Source organism: Oncorhynchus mykiss, chromosome 23 (assembly GCF_013265735.2).
Source record: "Oncorhynchus mykiss isolate Arlee chromosome 23, USDA_OmykA_1.1, whole genome shotgun sequence".
Classification (NCBI taxonomy): domain Eukaryota; kingdom Metazoa; phylum Chordata; class Actinopteri; order Salmoniformes; family Salmonidae; genus Oncorhynchus; species Oncorhynchus mykiss.
The window spans coordinates 62342865-62363822 of record NC_048587.1 but is presented as its reverse complement, the minus strand read 5'-3'; the positions used below and the strand labels follow the sequence as shown (position 1 = coordinate 62363822).

Here is a 20958-nt window from a genome sequence, read left to right as displayed (position 1 = left end):
GTTGTCTAAATATCTGTCTCGTGGTAATAGGTCAGAGGGAATACAGTAGGCAGAAGTTGTCTAAATGTCTGTCTCGTGGTAATAGGTCAGAGGGAATACAGTAGGCAGAAGTTGTCTAAATGTCTGTCTCGTGGTAATAGGTCAGAGGGAATACAGTAGGCAGAAGTTGTCTAAATGTCTGTCTCGTGGTAATAGGTCAGAGGGAATACAGTAGGCAGAAGTTGTCTAAATATCTGTCTCGTGGTAATAGGTCAGAGGGAATACAGTAGGCAGAAGTTGTCTAAATGTCTGTCTCGTGGTAATAGGTCAGAGGGAATACAGTAGGCAGAAGTTGTCTAAATGTCTGTCTCGTGGTAATAGGTCAGAGGGAATACAGTAGGCAGAAGTTGTCTAAATGTCTGTCTCGTGGTAATAGGTCAGAGGGGATGGAGAGTACAGTAGGCAGAAGTTGTCTAAATATCTGTCTCGTGGTAATAGGTCAGAGGGAATACAGTAGGCAGAAGTTGTCTAAATATCTGTCTTGTGGTAATAGGTCAGAGGGGAGGGAATACAGTAGGCAGAAGTTGTCTAAATATCTGTCTCGTGGTAATAGGTCAGAGGGAATACAGTAGGCAGAAGTTGTCTAAATGTATGTCTTGTGGTAATAGGTCAGAGGGAATACAGTAGGCAGAAGTTGTCTAAATATCTGTCTTGTGGTAATAGGTCAGAGGGGACGGAATACAGTAGGCAGAAGTTGTCTAAATATCTGTCTCGTGGTAATAGGTCAGAGGGAATACAGTAGGCAGAAGTTGTCTAAATGTATGTCTTGTGGTAATAGGTCAGAGGGAATACAGTAGGCAGAAGTTGTCTAAATGTATGTCTTGTGGTAATAGGTCAGAGGGAATACAGTAGGCAGAAGTTGTCTAAATATCTGTCTCGTGGTAATAGGTCAGAGGGAATACAGTAGGCAGAAGTTGTCTAAATGTATGTCTTGTGGTAATAGGTCAGAGGGGAGGGAATACAGTAGGCAGAAGTTGTCTAAATATCTGTCTTGTGGTAATAGGTCAGAGGGAATACAGTAGGCAGAAGTTGTCTAAATATCTGTCTCGTGGTAATAGGTCAGAGGGAATTCAGTAGGCAGAAGTTGTCTAAATATCTGTCTCGTGGTAATACGTCAGAGGGAATACAGTAGGCAGAAGTTGTCTAAATATCTGTCTTGTGGTAATAGGTCAGAGGGGAGGGAATACAGTAGGCAGAAGTTGTCTAAATATCTGTCTTGTGGTAATAGGTCAGAGGGAATACAGTAGGCAGAAGTTGTCTAAATATCTGTCTCGTGGTAATAGGTCAGAGGGAATTCAGTAGGCAGAAGTTGTCTAAATATCTGTCTCGTGGTAATAGGTCAGAGGGAATTCAGTAGGCAGAAGTTGTCTAAATATCTGTCTCGTGGTAATAGGTCAGAGGGAATACAGTAGGCAGAAGTTGTCTAAATATCTGTCTCGTGGTAATAGGTCAGAGGGAATACAGTAGGCAGAAGTTGTCTAAATATCTGTCTCGTGGTAATAGGTCAGAGGGGAGGGAATACAGTAGGCAGAAGTTGTCTAAATATCTGTCTCGTGGTAATAGGTCAGAGGGAATACAGTAGGCAGAAGTTGTCTAAATATCTGTCTCGTGGTAATAGGTCAGAGGGAATACAGTAGGCAGAAGTTGTCTAAATATCTGTCTTGTGGTAATAGGTCAGAGGGAATACAGTAGGCAGAAGTTGTCTAAATATCTGTCTCGTGGTAATAGGTCAGAGGGGATGGAGAGTACAGTAGGCAGAAGTTGTCTAAATATCTGTCTCGTGGTAATAGGTCAGAGGGAATACAGTAGGCAGAAGTTGTCTAAATGTCTGTCTCGTGGTAATAGGTCAGAGGGAATACAGTAGGCAGAAGTTGTCTAAATATCTGTCTCGTGGTAATAGGTCAGAGGGAATACAGTAGGCAGAAGTTGTCTAAATATCTGTCTCGTGGTAATAGGTCAGAGGGAATACAGTAGGCAGAAGTTGTCTAAATATCTGTCTCGTGGTAATAGGTCAGAGGGAATACAGTAGGCAGAAGTTGTCTAAATATCTGTCTTGTGGTAATAGGTCAGAGGGGAGGGAATACAGTAGGCAGAAGTTGTCTAAATATCTGTCTTGTGGTAATAGGTCAGAGGGAATACAGTAGGCAGAAGTTGTCTAAATATCTGTCTCGTGGTAATAGGTCAGAGGGAATTCAGTAGGCAGAAGTTGTCTAAATATCTGTCTCGTGGTAATAGGTCAGAGGGAATTCAGTAGGCAGAAGTTGTCTAAATATCTGTCTCGTGGTAATAGGTCAGAGGGAATACAGTAGGCAGAAGTTGTCTAAATATCTGTCTCGTGGTAATAGGTCAGAGGGAATACAGTAGGCAGAAGTTGTCTAAATATCTGTCTCGTGGTAATAGGTCAGAGGGGAGGGAATACAGTAGGCAGAAGTTGTCTAAATATCTGTCTCGTGGTAATAGGTCAGAGGGGATGGAGGACAGTAGGCAGAAGTTGTCTAAATATCTGTCTCGTGGTAATAGGTCAGAGGGGATGGAGGACAGTAGGCAGAAGTTGTCTAAATATCTGTCTCGTGGTAATAGGTCAGAGGGGATGGAGAGTACAGTAGGCAGAAGTTGTCTAAATATCTGTCTCGTGGTAATAGGTCAGAGGGGATGGAATACAGTAGGCAGAAGTTGTCTAAATATCTGTCTCGTGGTAATAGGTCAGAGGGGAGGGAATACAGTAGGCAGAAGTTGTCTAAATATCTGTCTCGTGGTAATAGGTCAGAGGGGAGGGAATACAGTAGGCAGAAGTTGTCTAAATATCTGTCTCGTGGTAATAGGTCAGAGGGAATACAGTAGGCAGAAGTTGTCTAAATATCTGTCTCGTGGTAATAGGTCAGAGGGAATACAGTAGGCAGAAGTTGTCTAAATATCTGTCTTGTGGTAATAGGTCAGAGGGAATACAGTAGGCAAAAGTTGTCTAAATATCTGTCTCGTGGTAATAGGTCAGAGGGAATACAGTAGGCAGAAGTTGTCTAAATATCTGTCTCGTGGTAATAGGTCAGAGGGAATACAGTAGGCAGAAGTTGTCTAAATATCTGTCTCGTGGTAATAGGTCAGAGGGAATACAGTAGGCAGAAGTTGTCTAAATATCTGTCTCGTGGTAATAGGTCAGAGCGAATACAGTAGGCAGAAGTTGTCTAAATATCTGTCTCGTGGTAATAGGTCAGAGGGAATACAGTAGGCAGAAGTTGTCTAGATATCTGTCTCGTGGTAATAGGTCAGAGCGAATACAGTAGGCAGAAGTTGTCTAAATATCTGTCTCGTGGTAATAGGTCAGAGGGAATACAGTAGGCAGAAGTTGTCTAAATATCTGTCTCGTGGTAATAGGTCAGAGCGAATACAGTAGGCAGAAGTTGTCTAAATATCTGTCTTGTGGTAATAGGTCAGAGGGAGTACAGTAGGCAGAAGTTGTCTAAATATCTGTCTTGTGGTAATAGGTCAGAGGGAGTACAGTAGGCAGAAGTTGTCTAAATATCTGTCTCGTGGTAATAGGTCAGAGGGAATACAGTAGGCAGAAGTTGTCTAAATATCTGTCTCGTGGTAATAGGTCAGAGGGAATACAGTAGGCAGAAGTTACCACTAACCACTGATACCTCAGACACAGGGTTAGATATGTTCCAACCCTATATTGATACAGCTCTATGGGGGCTAAATGTAATCTGATCTTAGATCTGTATTGTAAAGGACATCTATTACGCGTACCAAAAGGCACCCTATTCCCTATTTAGTGCACTACTTTTGACCAGGGCCCATTGAGGCAAATAACCAGATATACTGTGAAGACTTTCTCCTTTGGTTTTCTGTACATATTCACATCAGTTATTTACAGACAATCTACTGTATATTCGTACTGTATGTTTTTTTCCACCTGCTTATGAATCAGCTTACGAATCAGTTCATGAAATCTGCTCATGAATCTGCTCATGAATCTGCTCATGAAATCTGTTCATGAATCTGCTCATGAAATCTGTTCATGAATCTGCTCATGAAATCTGTTCATGAATATGCTCATGAAATCTGCTCATGAATCTGTTCATGAATCTGCTCATGAAATCTGTTCATGAATCTGCTCATGAATCTGCTCATGAATCTGCTCATGAAATCTGTTCATGAATATGCTCATGAAATCTGTTCACGAATCTGCTCATGAAATCTGCTCATGAATCTGCTCATGAAATCTGTTCATGAATATGCTCATGAAATCTGTTCACGAATCTGCTCATGAAATCTGTTCACGAAATCTATTCACAAAATCTGTTCATGAATCTGCTCATGAAGCAGATGTGAACAAATAAGGCATGTAAATACTGTAGTATTCAGTACTGTAGTTCATGTGGTACAGGACCAAAACATCCCTCAGTACTGTAGTTCATGTGGTACAGGACCAAAACATCCCTCAGTACTGTAGTTCATGGGGTACAGGACCAAAACATATCCTCAGTACTGTAGTTCATGTGGTACAGGACCAAAACATCCCTCAGTACTGTAGTTCATGTGGTACAGGACCAAAACATCCCTCAGTACTGTAGTTCATGTGGTACAGGACCAAAACATCCCTCAGTACTGTAGTTCATGTGGTACAGGACCAAAACATCCCTCAGTACTGTAGTTCATAGTTCATGTGGTACAGGACCAAAACATCCCCTCAGTACTGTAGTTCATGTGGTACAGGACCAAAACATCTCCTCAGTACTGTAGTTCATGTGGTACAGGACAAAAACATCCCTCAGTACTGTAGTTCATGTGGTACAGGACCAAAACATCCCTCAGTACTGTAGTTCATAGTTCATGTGGTACAGGACCAAAACATCCCCTCAGTACTGTAGTTCATGGGGTACAGGACCAAAACATCTCCTCAGTACTGTAGTTCATGTGGTACAGGACCAAAACATCCCTCAGTACTGTAGTTCATGTGGTACAGGACAAAAACATCCCTCAGTACTGTAGTTCATGTGGTACAGGACCAAAACATCCCCTCAGTACTGTAGTTCATGTGGTACAGGACCAAAACATCCCCTCAGTACTGTAGTTCATGTGGTACAGGACCAAAACATCCCTCAGTACTGTAGTTCATAGTTCATGTTGTACAGGACCAAAACATCCCTCAGTACTGTAGTTCATGTGGTACAGGACCAAAACATCCCCTCAGTACTGTAGTTCATGTGGTACAGGACCAAAACATCCCCTCAGTACTGTAGTTCATGTGGTACAGGACCAAAACATCCCCTCAGTACTGTAGTTCATGTGGTACAGGACCAAAACATCCCTCAGTACTGTAGTTCATGTGGTACAGGACCAAAACACCCCCTCAGTACTGTAGTTCATGTGGTACAGGACCAAAACATCCCCTCAGTACTGTAGTTCATGGGGTACAGGACCAAAACATCTCCTCAGTACTGTAGTTCATGTGGTACAGGACCAAAACATCCCTCAGTACTGTAGTTCATGTGGTACAGGACCAAAACATCCCCTCAGTACTGTAGTTCATGGGGTACAGGACCAAAACATCTCCTCAGTACTGTAGTTCATGTGGTACAGGACCAAAACATCCCTCAGTACTGTAGTTCATAGTTCATGTGGTACAGGACCAAAACATCCCCTCAGTACTGTAGTTCATGTGGTACAGGACCAAAACATCCCCTCAGTACTGTAGTTCATGGGGTACAAGACCAAAACATCTCCTCAGTACTGTAGTTCATGTGGTACAGGACCAAAACATCCCTCAGTACTGTAGTTCATGTGGTACAGGACCAAAACATCCCTCAGTACTGTAGTTCATAGTTCATGTGGTACAGGACCAAAACATCCCTCAGTACTGTAGTTCATGTGGTACAGGACCAAAACATCTCCTCAGTACTGTAGTTCATGTGGTACAGGACCAAAACATCCCCTCAGTACTGTAGTTCATGGGGTACAGGACCAAAACATCCCCTCAGTACTGTAGTTCATGTGGTACAGGACCAAAACATCCCCTCAGTACTGTAGTTCATGTGGTACAGGACCAAAACATCCCTCAGTACTGTAGTTCATGTGGTACAGGACCAAAACATCCCTCAGTACCACATCCTTCATGTCTGTCCCCTTCACAACTCTTATCACATTTCATTTCCTCACTGAGGAAAAAGGCTGCTCAGAAACAAACATCATCTCAGAGGAAAACCAGGAAAAAGCTTTTACAGGAACCTAATCTGTAGATTACAGAGCAGTAGCTCCTAGGCATTAGACTTTGAACCAGTCAGGATAGGGAATGAACACTACTAGTCTGATGGAGAACATGGTGAGGGCCATACAACTGGAATAGTGTATACAACTGGAATAGTGTATATAACTGGAATAGTGTATTCAACTGGAATAATGTATATAACTGGAATAGTGTATATAACTGGAATAGTGTATATAACTGGAATAGTGTATATAACTGGAATAGTGTATATAACTGGAATAGTGTATTCAACTGGAATAGTGTATATAACTGGAATAGTGTATATAACTGGAATAGTGTATATAACTGGAATAGTGTATATAACTGGAATAGTGTATACAACTGGAATAGTGTATATAACTGGAATAAAACTGGAATAGTGTATATAACTGGAATAGTGTATACAACTGGAATAGTGTATATAACTGGAATAAAACTGGAATAGTGTATATAACTGGAATAGTGTATATAACTGGAATAGTGTATATAACTGGAATAGTGTATATAACTGGAATAGTGTATATAACTGGAATAGTGTATATAACTGGAATAGTGTATATAACTGGAATAGTGTATATAACTGGAATAGTGTATATAACTGGAATAGTGTATATAACTGGAATAGTGTATTTAACTGGAATAGTGTATATAACTGGAATAGTGTATATAACTGGAATAGTGTATATAACTGGAATAGTGTATATAACTGGAATAGTGTATAAAACTGGAATAGTGTATATAACTGGAATAGTGTATATAACTGGAATAGTGTATTTAACTGGAATAGGGTATACAACTGGAATAGTGTATATAACTGGAATAAAACTGGAATAGTGTATATAACTGGAATAAAACTGGAATAGTGTATATAACTGGAATAAAACTGGAATAGTGTATATAACTGGAATAGTGTATATAACTGGAATAGTGTATATAACTGGAATAAAACTGGAATAGTGTATATAACTGGAATAGGGTATACAACTGGAATAGTGTATATAACTGGAATAGTGTATATAACTGGAATAGTGTATATAACTGGAATAAAACTGGAATAGTGTATATAACTGGAATAGTGTATATAACTGGAATAGTGTATATAACTGGAATAGTGTATATAACTGGAATAGTGTATATAACTGGAATAGTGTATATAACTGGAATAGTGTATACAACTGGAATAGGGTATACAACTGGAATAGTGTATATAACTGGAATAGTGTATACAACTGGAATAGTGTATATAACTGGAATAAAACTGGAATAGTGTATATAACTGGAATGGTGCACCTCTCCCCCCTTTCTAAAACGGTAAAACACAGAAGAACTACAGGAACTACCAAAGAACCCATTGTTTCTCAGCAGAGGGGACCTCATAATTGCCTGCTCATAAAGTATTTGGAGGGACGGTCAGTTAAGCTCTGTCTGTTTCCCATTTCCTCTTATGACAACAGATCAACAAGGCACAGTGTTCACAGAGGAGCATTTGACAAAAGGACTGTGTGTGACAGAGTGAGTGTCTTACCACATTGGCTTGCCTGGCCTCCTCTATGTAGTGTCTATCAGTAGGTAGTTATCATGTATATAGACTGTATCTTACCACATTGGCTTGCCTGGCCTCCTCTATGTAGTGTCTATCAGTAGGTAGTTATCATGTATATAGACTGTATCTTACCACGTTGGCTTGCCTGGCCTCCTCGATGTAGTGAGTGGTGATGACGACTGATACTTTTCCAGTTTTCACAATCTCTACTAGATGCTGCCAGATCCTACAGGGACACATGACACAACTCAGTTTAAGGGCAACATCCTATGGTCCCAAATGGCACCCTATTCTCTATAAAGGGCACTACTTACCAGAGCTCTATGAGCCCTGGTAGTGCACTATAAAGGGAATAGGGTGCCATTTGACACACAGCCTTAACCTTATGACCTGCCTGGGATTACCCTGACTGGACTGATTTGGCTGGGCTTTGTAACAGAGCACTGGTACCATTACACAATCAGATTATACAACCAGATACTTCCAACAGGATGTATACAGTCATTCTGAATGAGAGACAAAATGGTTTCTGTAATGAGGGGCAGAGAGTGTGTTTGACAGGTTCAGACTGTTGGAGACAGAGTGTTGTTCATAAACTACTCTGTTATCTACAGACTGTTGGAGACAGAGTGTCATTCATAAACTACTATGTTATCTTCAGACTGTTGGAGACAGAGTGTTGTTCATAAACTACTATGTTATCTTCAGACTGTTGGAGACAGAGTGTTGTTCATAAACTACTATGTTATCTTCAGACTGTTGGAGACAGAGTGTTGTTCATAAACTACTATGTTATCTTCAGACTGTTGGAGACAAGAGTGTTGTTCATAAACTACTATGTTATCTTCAGACTGTTGGAGACAGAGTGTTGTTCATAAACTACTCTGTTATCTTCAGACTGTTGGAGACAGAGTGTTGTTCATAAACTACTATGTTATCTTCAGACTGTTGGAGACAGAGTGTTGTTCATAAACTACTCTGTTATCTACAGACTGTTGGAGACAGAGTGTTGTTCATAAACTACTCTGTTATCTTCAGACTGTTGGAGACAGAGTGTTGTTCATAAACTACTCTGTTATCTACAGACTGTATATGACATTCATTATATTGGATGTAAAAGGGGGAAATGTGAAGCAGGTGAATTGTTGTAGAAGGTTGTGTGTGTGTGTGTGTGTGTGTGTGTATGTGCGCGTGTGTGTGTGTTCAGTACATACTTGGCTCTCAGCACAGGGTCCACCCCGACTGTGGGTTCATCCAGAATCAATAACTGGGGGTTCTGAAGTAAGGCCGCTCCTAGAGACACCCTCCGTTTCTGCCCTCCGCTGTAAACACACACGCACGCACACACACACACACACACACACACACACACACACACACACACACACACACACACACACACACACACACACACACACACACACACACACACACACACACACACACACACACACACACACACACACACACACACACACACACACACACACACACACACACACACAATGTTACATAAAACACCTGATATATCTGATCCATCCAGCTGCATTTGTTTGACATGGGTCACACTCACTGGTTTCTCAGTGTAGTCGGTGTGTTAGCAGGGCTGGTAAGGCAGCAGAGAAACCCTGCAACATTAACCTTGTGTTTATTGTACTACAGGGCAGCACCGGGTCCTTGTGAGGTATAAGGGGGATGTTTATTGTACTACAGCACAGCACTGGGTCCTTGTGAGGTATAAGGGGGATGTTTATTGTACTACAGGGCAGTACTGGGTCCTTGTGAGGTATAAGAGGGATGTTTATTGTACTACAGGGCAGCACTGGGTCCTTGTGAGGTATAAGAGGGATGTTTATTGTACTACAGGGCAGCACTGGGTCCTTGTGAGGTATAAGAGGGATGTTTATTGTACTACAGCACAGCACTGGGTCCTTGTGAGGTATAAGGGGGGTGTTTATTGTACTACAGCACAGCACTGGGTCCTTGTGAGGTATAAGGGGGATGTTTATTGTACTACAGGGCAGTACTGGGTCCTTGTGAGGTACAAGAGGGATGTTTATTGTACTACAGCACAGCACTGGGTCCTTGTGAGGTATAAGGGGGATGTTTATTGTACTACAGGGCAGCACTGGGTCCTTGTGAGGTATAAGGGGGATGTTTATTGTACTACAGGGCAGCACTGGGTCCTTGTGAGGTATAAGGGGGATGTTTATTGTACTACAGGGCAGTACTGGGTCCTTGTGAGGTATAAGAGGGATGTTTATTGTACTACAGGGCAGTACTGGGTCCTTGTGAGGTATAAGAGGGATGTTTATTGTACTACAGGGCAGTACTGGGTCCTTGTGAGGTACAAGAGGGATGTTTATTGTACTACAGGGCAGTACTGGGTCCTTGTGAGGTACAGGGGGATGTTTATTGTACTACAGCACAGCACTGGGTCCTTGTGAGGTAGGGGGGATGCCGAGAGCTAAGGGCCACACCAGTGCTTTCACAGGTTCAAGGGCCAATTACACTACTATGACATAATTGGTGAGTTAGTTAAGACACATTTATCTGGATGCCTTGCTTCTGTACAGTCAGAATACTGGGACTGAGAGCTGTTGGTTCTGTACTGTCAGGATACTGGGACTGAGAGCTGTTGGTTCTGTACAGTCAGGATACTGGGACTGAGAGCTGTTGGTTCTGTACAGTCAGAATACTGGGACAGAGAGCTGTTGGTTCTGTACAGTCAGAATACTGGGACAGAGAGCTGTTGGTTCTGTACAGTCAGGATACTGGGACAGAGAGCTGTTGGTTCTGTACAGTCAGGATACTGGGACTGAGAGCTGTTGGTTCTGTACAGTCAGGATACTGGGACTGAGAGCTGTTGGTTCTGTACAGTCAGAATACTGGGACTGAGAGCTGTTGGTTCTGTACAGTCAGAATACTGGGACTGAGAGCTGTTGGTTCTGTACAGTCAGGATACTGGGACTGAGAGCTGTTGGTTCTGTACAGTCAGAATACTGGGACTGAGAGCTGTTGGTTCTGTACAGTCAGGATACTGGGACTGAGAGCTGTTGGTTCTGTACAGTCAGAATACTGGGACTGAGAGCTGTTGGTTCTGTACAGTCAGAATACTGGGACTGAGAGCTGTTGGTTCTGTACAGTCAGAATACTGGGACAGAGAGCTGTTGGTTCTGTACAGTCAGAATACTGGGACAGAGAGCTGTTGGTTCTGTACAGTCAGAATACTGGGACTGAGAGCTGTTGGTTCTGTACAGTCAGGATACTGGGACTGAGAGCTGTTGGTTCTGTACAGTCAGAATACTGGGACTGAGAGCTGTTGGTTCTGTACAGTCAGAATACTGGGACTGAGAGCTGTTGGTTCTGTACAGTCAGGATACTGGGACTGAGAGCTGTTGGTTCTGTACAGTCAGAATACTGGGACTGAGAGCTGTTGGTTCTGTACAGTCAGGATACTGGGACTGAGAGCTGTTGGTTCTGTACAGTCAGAATACTGGGACTGAGAGCTGTTGGTTCTGTACAGTCAGAATACTGGGACTGAGAGCTGTTGGTTCTGTACAGTCAGAATACTGGGACAGAGAGCTGTTGGTTCTGTACAGTCAGAATACTGGGACAGAGAGCTGTTGGTTCTGTACAGTCAGTGCGGGAGCCTTCTTTTGGCATTGACATCTTGACAGATGTCTGTTGCAAAAACACAGCATTTTTACAGAAGCCGTGACACACAAACAGAAACTTACTCAGGAGGAAACTGTTTCCTTCTATTTCTAGCCATCTGAGCCTTGGCTGTAGCCTACTTTGTCCCCAGATCAAAATGGGATATACTAGTGCACTACTAGTGACTGTTATCCAACTGGACAGAGTGAAGAGACTATAGATGACTGTTATCCAGCTGGACAGAGTGTAGAGACTATAGATGACTGTTATCCAGCTGGACAGAGTGAAGAGACTATAGATGTAGGTACATTATCATTTATACATAGTTTCCATTTGGTTTGTGTTATTTTAATGTGTAGATTGTTTTCCCCCCTAATTAAAACAAATAAATGAACAATGATATAAATCCAACCCATCCGTGGGCCATATTTAATGGGCTCGTATGTTTGACACCACTGTGTTGACACGGTTGTGTTACCTGAGATTTCGGACTAGTTTGCTCTTCTGAGGTAGGTCCAGGAAGTCCACCAGGAAGTCCATGCGTGCCTGGGTGTCCGTAGATGACAGGCCGTGGATCCTTCCGAAGAACGTCAGAGTGTCACTGATGGTAAACTCATTGTACAACGCCAGGTCCTAAAGGACAAACACAATGGTATGTCATGGTTTGTGTTGTGTTGATATCAAATCAAACTTTATTTATACAGCACATTTATTACAAAGGTGAGAAAGATAAAAACACTAAACGTTTTCTATACACATTTTAAATGAAGATAGACAAGAACTAAATTATGAGACAAATTAAAATGTTGTGTTTTGCTACAGTATGTTATGTTGACATATCATGTTGTCATGGTATTTATAGTCATATGTCAATACATAGTGTCTGAAAGGTTAGGAGTCCATTTTGGAACTGAGGTTTGTGCATCTGTCAAATCAAATCAAATCTTATTTGTCACATGCTTGGTAAACAACAGGTGTAGACTAACAGTGAAATGCTTACTTACGGGGCCCTTCCCAACAATGCAGAGAGAGAAAATAGAACAATTATAACACGAGGAATAAATACACAATGAGTAACGATAACTTGGCTATCTACACGGGGTTACCAGTATCGAGTCGATAGGTAATTGAGGTAGATATGTACATATAGGTATGGGTAAAGGGACTAGGCAACAGGATAGATAATAAACAGTAGCAGCAGCGTACGTGATGAGTCAAAATAGTTAGTGAAAAAAGGGTCAATGCAGATTGTCCGGGTAGCAATTGGTAAACTATTTAACAAACTAGCAGTCTTATGGCTTTGGGGTAGCAGCTGTTCAGGGTCCTGTTGGTTCTAGACTTGGTGCATCGGCACCGCTTGCCTTGTGGTAGCAGAGAGAACAGTCTACGGCATGGGTAGCTGGAGTCTTTTACAATATTTAGGGTCTTCTTCTGACAACGCCTGGTATAGAGGTCCTGGATGGCAGGGAGCTCTGCCCCGGTGAAGTACTGGGACCGTATGCACTACCCTCTGTAGTGCCTTGAGGTCAGATGCCAAGCAGTTGCCATACCAAGCAGTGATGCAACAAGTCAAGATGTTCTCAATGGTTTAGCTGTAGAACTTTTTGAGGATCTGAGGGTCCATGCTAAATATTATTAGCCTCCTGAGGGGAGAGAGGAGTTGTCGTGCCTTCTTCATGACTGTGTTGGTGTGTGTGGACCATAATAATTACTTAGTGACGTGGACACCAAGGAAATTGAAGCTCTCGATGATGGGGGCGTGCTCGGCACTCCGTTTCCTATAGTCCATTATCAGCTCATTTGTCTTGTTGACGTCGTCGTCGGTGATCAGGCCAACCACCGTTGTGTCGTCAGCAAACTTAATGATGGTGTTGGAGTCGTGCGCGGCCACGCAGTTGTGGGTGAACTGGAAGTACAGGAGGGGACTAAGCACGCACCCCTGAGGGGCCCCCGTGTTGAGGATTAGTGTGGAGGATCAATGTGTTGTTACCTACCCTCACCACCTGGGGGCAGCCCGTCAGGAAGTCCAGGATCCAGTTGCAGAAGGAGGTGTTCAGTCCCAGGGTCCTGAGCTTAGTGATGAGCTTGGAGGGCTCTATGGTGTTGAACACTGAGCTGTAGTCTATGAACAGCATTCTCACATAGGTGTTCGTTCCTCTTGTCCAGGTGGGAAAGTGCAGTGTGGAGTGCGATAGAGATTGCGTCATCCATAAATCTATTTACCTGTGGTATGTTGTGTACCTATAAGATAACAGTTTACCTGTGGCATGTACCCCACCATCCTCCCAGGGACCTGGTGACCAGGAAATGCGGGCGGCTTCCCCAACACGCTGATGTGCCCTCGGGAGATCTTCAGTGTTCCCACAATGCATTTCAACAGTGTGGTCTTCCCACACCCACTCGGACCCAGCAGGCCGTAGCTGTAAGATAACAGGAAGAACATTTGAACTAAATCATACATATTACTACAGTATGATAGTATAGTATGATATGATAGTATAGTATGATATGATACGATAGTATAGTATGATATGATAGTATAGTATGATATTATAGTATGATATGTTAGTATAGTATGATAGTATAGTATGATACGATAGTATAGTATGATACGATAGTATAGTATGATAGTATAGTTTGATATGATAGTACAGTATGATAGTATAGTATGATATGATAGTATAGTATGATATTATAGTATGATATGTTAGTATAGTATGATAGTATAGTATGATACGATAGTATAGTATGATACGATAGTATAGTATGATAGTATAGTTTGATATGATAGTACAGTATGATAGTATAGTATGATATGATAGTATGACAGTATAGTATGATATGACAGTATGATAGTACAGTATGTAATCTGTATAACTCAGTATGGTCTGACTCTTAAGCATAACTCACATAGAACTTCCAATGACATTGATGCATGATTCACGTGGGAGTCCATGTTAAACGTAATTTATATATGCAAGAACCCAATTACATTGTCTACTTTATGTAAGGTTTAGATCAGGGGTATTCAACTCTGACCCTACGAGGTCCGGGAGCCTGCTGGTTTTCTGTTCTCCCTGATCATTAATTGCAAGGACCTGGTGTCCCAGGTCTAAATCAGTCCCTGATTAGAGGGGAATCACCCACCTGGTGTCCCAGGTCTAAACCAGTCCCTGATTAGAGGGGAATTCGCACCTGGTGTCCCAGGTCTAAATCAGTCCCTGATTAGAGGGGAATCACCCACCTGGTGTCCCAGGTCTAAACCAGTCCCTGATTAGAGGGGAATCACCCCTCTAAGGCCTTCCATTGAGGGCTAAGTTCCACCCTAAAACTGTTGATTGAAACTCCTGTTTTACACGCCACATCAAGCCTGTAAGTAATATTATGCTGGCTTGAAAAGTGTAATTCCTATTGGAATCCAGCCAGAGTAAGGATATTCAACAACTGGAACTTTTAATTAATGCGCTACCTGCATTGAGGATGACTGCAGGGGTAGGGAAGATTATTGAGACTACCTAAATAATCTTACCTGGAACAGCCATCTCATTAACAGGTGCAACTAGGAACAGATTGGATTAGTTTAGAAACATCTATTATGTTATTTATGTTTGTGTAGCATAAGACTAATCAACCAACAAATGTGTATGCTACATAAAAAAAAAACAGGTATTGAAACAAACAATTCTGAAAATCAACCTGCAAGAGCATGGTGGGAAAAATTGTAATGATGTGTGTGGGTTTTGAGCAAACATGAATTAGTCATTTTTACTAAACAAGCTTGTTGAAATGCAGCTCACTTCGAGCAGAGTTCACTAAACAAACTTTAACTCATCAGCTCAAATTCTTGTCCTTTTGAAGTCCACTCAACTCACAGAATAACGCAGATTAAGCAGTTGGCTGTGTGTGTGTGTGTGTGTGTGTGTGTGTGTGTGTGTGTGTGTGTGTGTGTGTGTGTGTGTGTGTGTGTGTGTGTGTGTGTATGTGTGTGTGAGAGGGGGGGGACGACAGAGAGAAAGAAAAGGAAGAGAGAAAGAGAAACAAAAAACAGACAGGGACAGAAAGAGTAAGAGAGCGAGAGAAAGTGTCACGTTCTGACCTTTATTTCCTTTGTTTTGTCATTATTTAGTATGGTCAGGGCGTGAGTTGGGTGGGCGGTCTATGTTTGTTTTTCTATGATTTGGGGATTTCTATGTTTCGGCCTAGTATGGTTCTCAATCAGAGGCAGGTGTCATTAGTTGTCTCTGATTGAGAATCATACTAAGGTAGCCTGGCTTTCACTGTGTGTTTGTGGGTGATTGTTCCTGTCTCTGTGTTTGCACCAGATAGGGCTGTTTTGTTTTTTTCACATTTCTTGGTTTGTTAGTTTATTCATGTATAGTGTCTATATTAAAGAACCATGAATAACCACCACGCTGCGTTTTGGTCCGCCTCTCCTTCACCTCAAGAAAACCGTTACAGAAAGAGAGGAAAGAGAAAGATAGTTTCAACATCAACAAGAGGCTCTTCATTAAATACTGTAGATATTTATTTTACTGGGTTTTCTTAATCTATTTCTTATATTATTTTCTTTCTACAGTCCACCCTGTCACCCTACTCCTCCTTCTCTGAGTGTTCACCACCCTACTCCTCCTTCTCTGGGTGTTTACCACCCTACTCCTCCTTCTCTGGGTGTTTACCACCCTACTCCTCCTTCTCTGGGTGTTTACCACCCTACTCCTCCTTCTCTGAGTGTTCACCACCCTACTCCTCCTTCTCTGAATGTTCACCACCCTACTCCTCCTTCTCTGAGTGTTCACCACCCTACTCCTCCTTCTCTGAGTGTTCACCACCCTACTCCTCCTTCTCTGAGTGTTTACCACCCTACTCCTCCTTCTCTGAGTGTTCACCACCCTGTCACCCTACTCCTCCTTCTCTGAGTGTTTACCACCCTACTCCTCCTTCTCTGAGTGTTTACCACCCTACTCCTCCTTCTCTGAGTGTTCACCACCCTGTCACCCTACTCCTCCTTCTCTGAGTGTTCACCACCCTACTCCTCCTTCTCTGGGTGTTTACCACCCTGTCACCTTACTCCTCCTTCTCTGAGTGTTTACCATCCTGTCACCCTACTCCTCCTTCAACCTACCATTACATATTAATAACAAGTAAGACCAATACATATGAATAACATGTAAGACCATTCCATATTAATAACATGTAAGAACATTACATATTAATAACATGTAAGAACATTCCATATTAATAACATGTAAGAACATTCCATATTAATAACATGAAAGACCATTCCATATTAATAACATGTAAGAACATTCCATATTAATAACATGTAAGAACATTCCATATTAATAACATGTAAGAACATTCCATATTAATAACATGTAAGAACATTCCATATTAATAACATGAAAGACCATTCCATATTAATAACATGTAAGAACATTCTATATTAATAACATGTAAGAACATTCCATATTAATAACATGTAAGAACATTCCATATTAATAACATGTAAGAACATTACATATTAATACCATGTAAGTCCATTACTTATTAGCGATATTAACATGCTCTGTCTTACTTCGGGGTGAAGTGGTGTTTTGACTTATCCTGGACACTCAGGACAACCTTTTCTGATTGAATACCCCACAGGGCAGTACGCACTACTGAGGTCAGTGTCATGGTGTACGGTTAGGGTTAGGACTGTGTGAGGTTGTAGTGTCAATATGGTTTACTCACATCTGTCCCTGTGGCACGGTCAAGTTGAGATTACTCAGGACTTTGAGTTCACCGTACGACCGACACACTTCCCGACACCGGATCGCCGAACCCCCCAGCCCCGGGGAGGGGGGAGGAGCTTCCTCGTCTGCCTTCATTCTTCCCTCCGCCAACTGAAAGAAGAAAAACAAGTTAAAAAATCAATCACCCCCCTTCACAGCATTATGGCCCAGTGTTGTGATTAGGGTTTCTTTCCCAAAATTCCCAGGTTTTCCAGAAACCCCAGTTAGAAGATTCATGGAATCAGGAAGGAATAGGCAGGAAATCCAGGAATCCCCCAACCAGGGTTTCAGGCAAAACCTGGGAATTTGGGGAAAGTTACCCGAATGTTGCAGCCCGAGTAACAATTGAGGGAGAACAGCCGGGGCAGGACGTGAACCGGCGACTATGGTTACGGGGCAAGGGTACTACCACCTATGGCATTAAGGGTCTCGTTGCAGAAACAGACGCAGTAGCACATACAGGGAAAACACACCAGGCTGCGTTTACAAAGGGCACCACCATATTCCAGACGTAGTGCACTATCTTTGACCAGAGCCCATATAGGACCCTGGTCAAAAGTAGTGCACTATATGGAACATTGGTTGTCATTTGGGATGCAGACCAACTAAGGACTTGCTCATTACGGACCACAGAAAGTGAACTAAATGACATCTCCTCAGCAACTAGCTGCCGTGAATCTGTGTCTGTGTCCTGTAGCAGACCTGTGTTGAAATATTATTTGAAAATCATTTCAAATGCTTTCTCTGTGCTTGATTGATCTTGCCTGGTTTAATGGGCCCAATAGAATAGTCCCACAACTGTAAACCCTGCCCATCTGGCACTCCAGGCAGGCTAAAGCAAACGATCAAAGTATTTGAGAGAGTTCAAAACAGAATATGAACCCAGGTCTGGTGGTGGCGTGCCTGTAACTTGGCCTGCATTGAATCTAGGTCGTAGAGCAACCCAGACTGGCACCCTATTCCCTACGTAGTGCACTACTTTTCACCAAGGCCCATAGGGATATAGTGGTTTATATAGGGAATAGGGTACCATTTGGGACGCACCCTGGTTCAAAATCATCTTTAATCCCTGCCTCCTTTCCCTGGCTTCCCCTGTTTCATTCTCCCTTTCTCTGTGTTGGCTTCCCCTGTTTGTCTCCCTTTCTCTGTGTTGGCTTTCCCTGTTTCATTCTCACTTTCTCTGTGTTGGCTTCCCCTGTTTGTCTCCCCTTCTCTGTGTTGGCTTCCCTTGTTTGTCTCCCTTTCTCTGTGTTGGCTTCCCCGTTCTCCCTCACATAATCCAACATCTTTCATTCCACCGTGACGAGATTAGAGGGAAACCACTCCGTAATCTGACTCATTTGATCAAGGTCACCTTCTTTGACACAATTCCACATGGCAGCATATGTACAGACCGGTACTATTGTTATGATAGTAATAGCCAGGACATCGTTGTGCTGTAACAACGTTGTAATATAGGATATTGATAAGTGAGACATTATAAAGCCCATCTACACAGACAGACGTATTCATTCACTGTAAGGGAATTTGTCCATGGTTCTATTCTTTCTGCTCGAAGTTCAACGTTTTTATTCATCAAATTGCAGACCGCAAATGATCTGAAATACTTGATATTAACAGATTAAAGACTCCAGTTCAAGTTTAAAGCTCCATAAAAATAAGAAAAAGGTTTAAAAAAGTATAATTTGAGCCATCCAACAAGATGTTGAAGTAAACTACTGTGTTCACCAGATTACTTTAAATTAAGAAAATAAATTGGAAGCCAGGTAGGCTACATTTGATGCTAACGACGAGTGTCACACCGATTTGTCGTTATTATATCAGATACCCACTGATACTGTACTATACGTTTAACCTACCTAATCTTTGAAAGAGGGACAATCACAAACTATATAAAAATACGAAAACACAAGCTGAATGCTTAATTTAGCCAACTAGGAATAACAGCTTGTCCAACATTGTGACAGGGACTCACCTGAAATAGTCCTTCTCCTCCAGGAGACGTTTAGTAGCCTACTGGGGATGAAGAGCAACAATGTAGCCACCTGCACTGTAGTCTGTGTATGTCTGCCTAGCCAACGGTGTAGGTAGGTTATATTGCAACGTGGTAGAGCAGGTTGGGTTTCGAGAAGGGAGAAGTCTCTCTCTGGAATACATGCACCTGTTATTCTACTACTAAATTACATTAACAGAGAATTAGCGAGACAAATTATAAACTACAAAAACAAACCGCGACACTCCTACCACGACACCTTCCTATGATTTTCTTCAGTTTAGGTAGCCTATATATGGCAGCGGGACTCCATCGTAATAAACGGAGCAGCCATATATTCTGTTGTAACTGTAACAGCTAATTCATTTATAGGCGCAATAACATTCCAACTGGTGCCGGTTCGCTCTTTCGTGAATCAGCAGTGCATTTATCCAAAGCTAATTTAGCCCGTCTGCTATCATCACAATCCGATACAGAATATAGAACAAGCTTTCGTTCTCCAATCATCTCGTAGACAAAAACTACCTTACAGAGAGCCTGTCAACTTCCGCTTCACAGCACGTCCAAAACGGAGCATGTCGGACTCTGTCGGTTCACCCAACTAGCGCATTTATCCTACAATTGACCATGAATTCGGCAGCGAAAGCGTCATGCATGCATGACCTGTGATGCGTGTTGGTGCCTGGCTATTTTTATACATCGGTTGGCTACATGCCGGTATAGACAGCTGCTAGGTTTTCATGTCATTTCAAATCAATGCTTATTTTATAAACGCCGCAGTGCACTTCCACTCTGCACCAGAAATTCCATTGTTATGCCCACAGGAACGGAATTCAAACACGCGTCTCCTTTTATTCCATCACTATCTTTTCCCACATCCTAAGGATGTCCCTATTTACTGGGCCTATGGTGCTTTTTTCTGAAATGCTAATTGTCTATGGAGTTATTTCAGCATATACATATCAGCGTTAGCCGTATTGCATTGTCAGATCTTCCATAAAATACCTCACTAAATAATGTGCCCATGTATCCAGCTTTGCCGGCTTACAAACGTTGCATACCTGCTCCTCCATCTCGGTGCATTCGGGCGGTCCTCCTGTCGTCGCAGCATCATCCGCGGCTGCTGCCTCAGAGGCCATGGTCGTCGGTTGGCGGGAGATGCATCCAGCCTCAGCTCCCCAGCAGATGGCCTCACTAAAATCAATAGGCTACTATCTCCATCTACTGGCGGTGAAGGAAAGGGAACTAGGAAAGGTGTCTGAAAACAGACCAATACTATTTTTTATTAGCAAGCATCAAATGCAAACAATACAGGCAATCATACAAAAATGTATAAACATGTTCAGTAACATCTGACCACACAAAACAGAGCCAACAAAACAAAACAAAAAAACGTGTGCATCACCTATATCGTTTTTGGTCATGCCTGTCTAAACCGCCCCTCTGTGTGACGGGGAATTCATGTGAGGGTGGTGGATGTCTATCAACCGGAGGTATGTCTTCAGTAGGGAGGGAAGAGGAAGCTGCTGCACCACATCGGTCTGCATCAGAACCACTGAAACCAACTCTTCCCTGACCCGCACGGCCTGCAGAGATGAGAGAGGCCACACACTCTAGATAGAGAGAGAGGACACACACACACACTTTGGAATTAAAATATGTCACTCTAAATAGCATCTGCTGAATGACAAAAATGTCATGTGTA

General features: G+C 42.5%; 1 protein-coding gene across 4 annotated transcripts in view; it reads right to left on the bottom strand.

The window, feature by feature from the left end:
• The window catches only part of LOC118936589 (ABC transporter G family member 20-like), a 71022-nt gene extending 50600 nt beyond the window's left edge, over positions 1-20422 (bottom strand). The window contains exons 1-7 of one of the 4 annotated variants that reach the window (XM_036961006.1): positions 19779-19906; positions 19236-19276; positions 17220-17371; positions 13747-13906; positions 11965-12119; positions 9044-9151; positions 7962-8055 (exon numbers count right to left, since the gene is read on the bottom strand). In XM_036961006.1, coding sequence (XP_036816901.1) covers positions 7962-8055; positions 9044-9151; positions 11965-12119; positions 13747-13906; positions 17220-17356 — 654 coding nt within the window. In that variant the 5' untranslated portion in view covers positions 17357-17371; positions 19236-19276; positions 19779-19906. The other 3 variants (XM_036961003.1, XM_036961007.1, XM_036961004.1) reach the window with 3 other exon arrangements.
• Between the last annotated feature and the right edge of the window lie 536 nt (positions 20423-20958).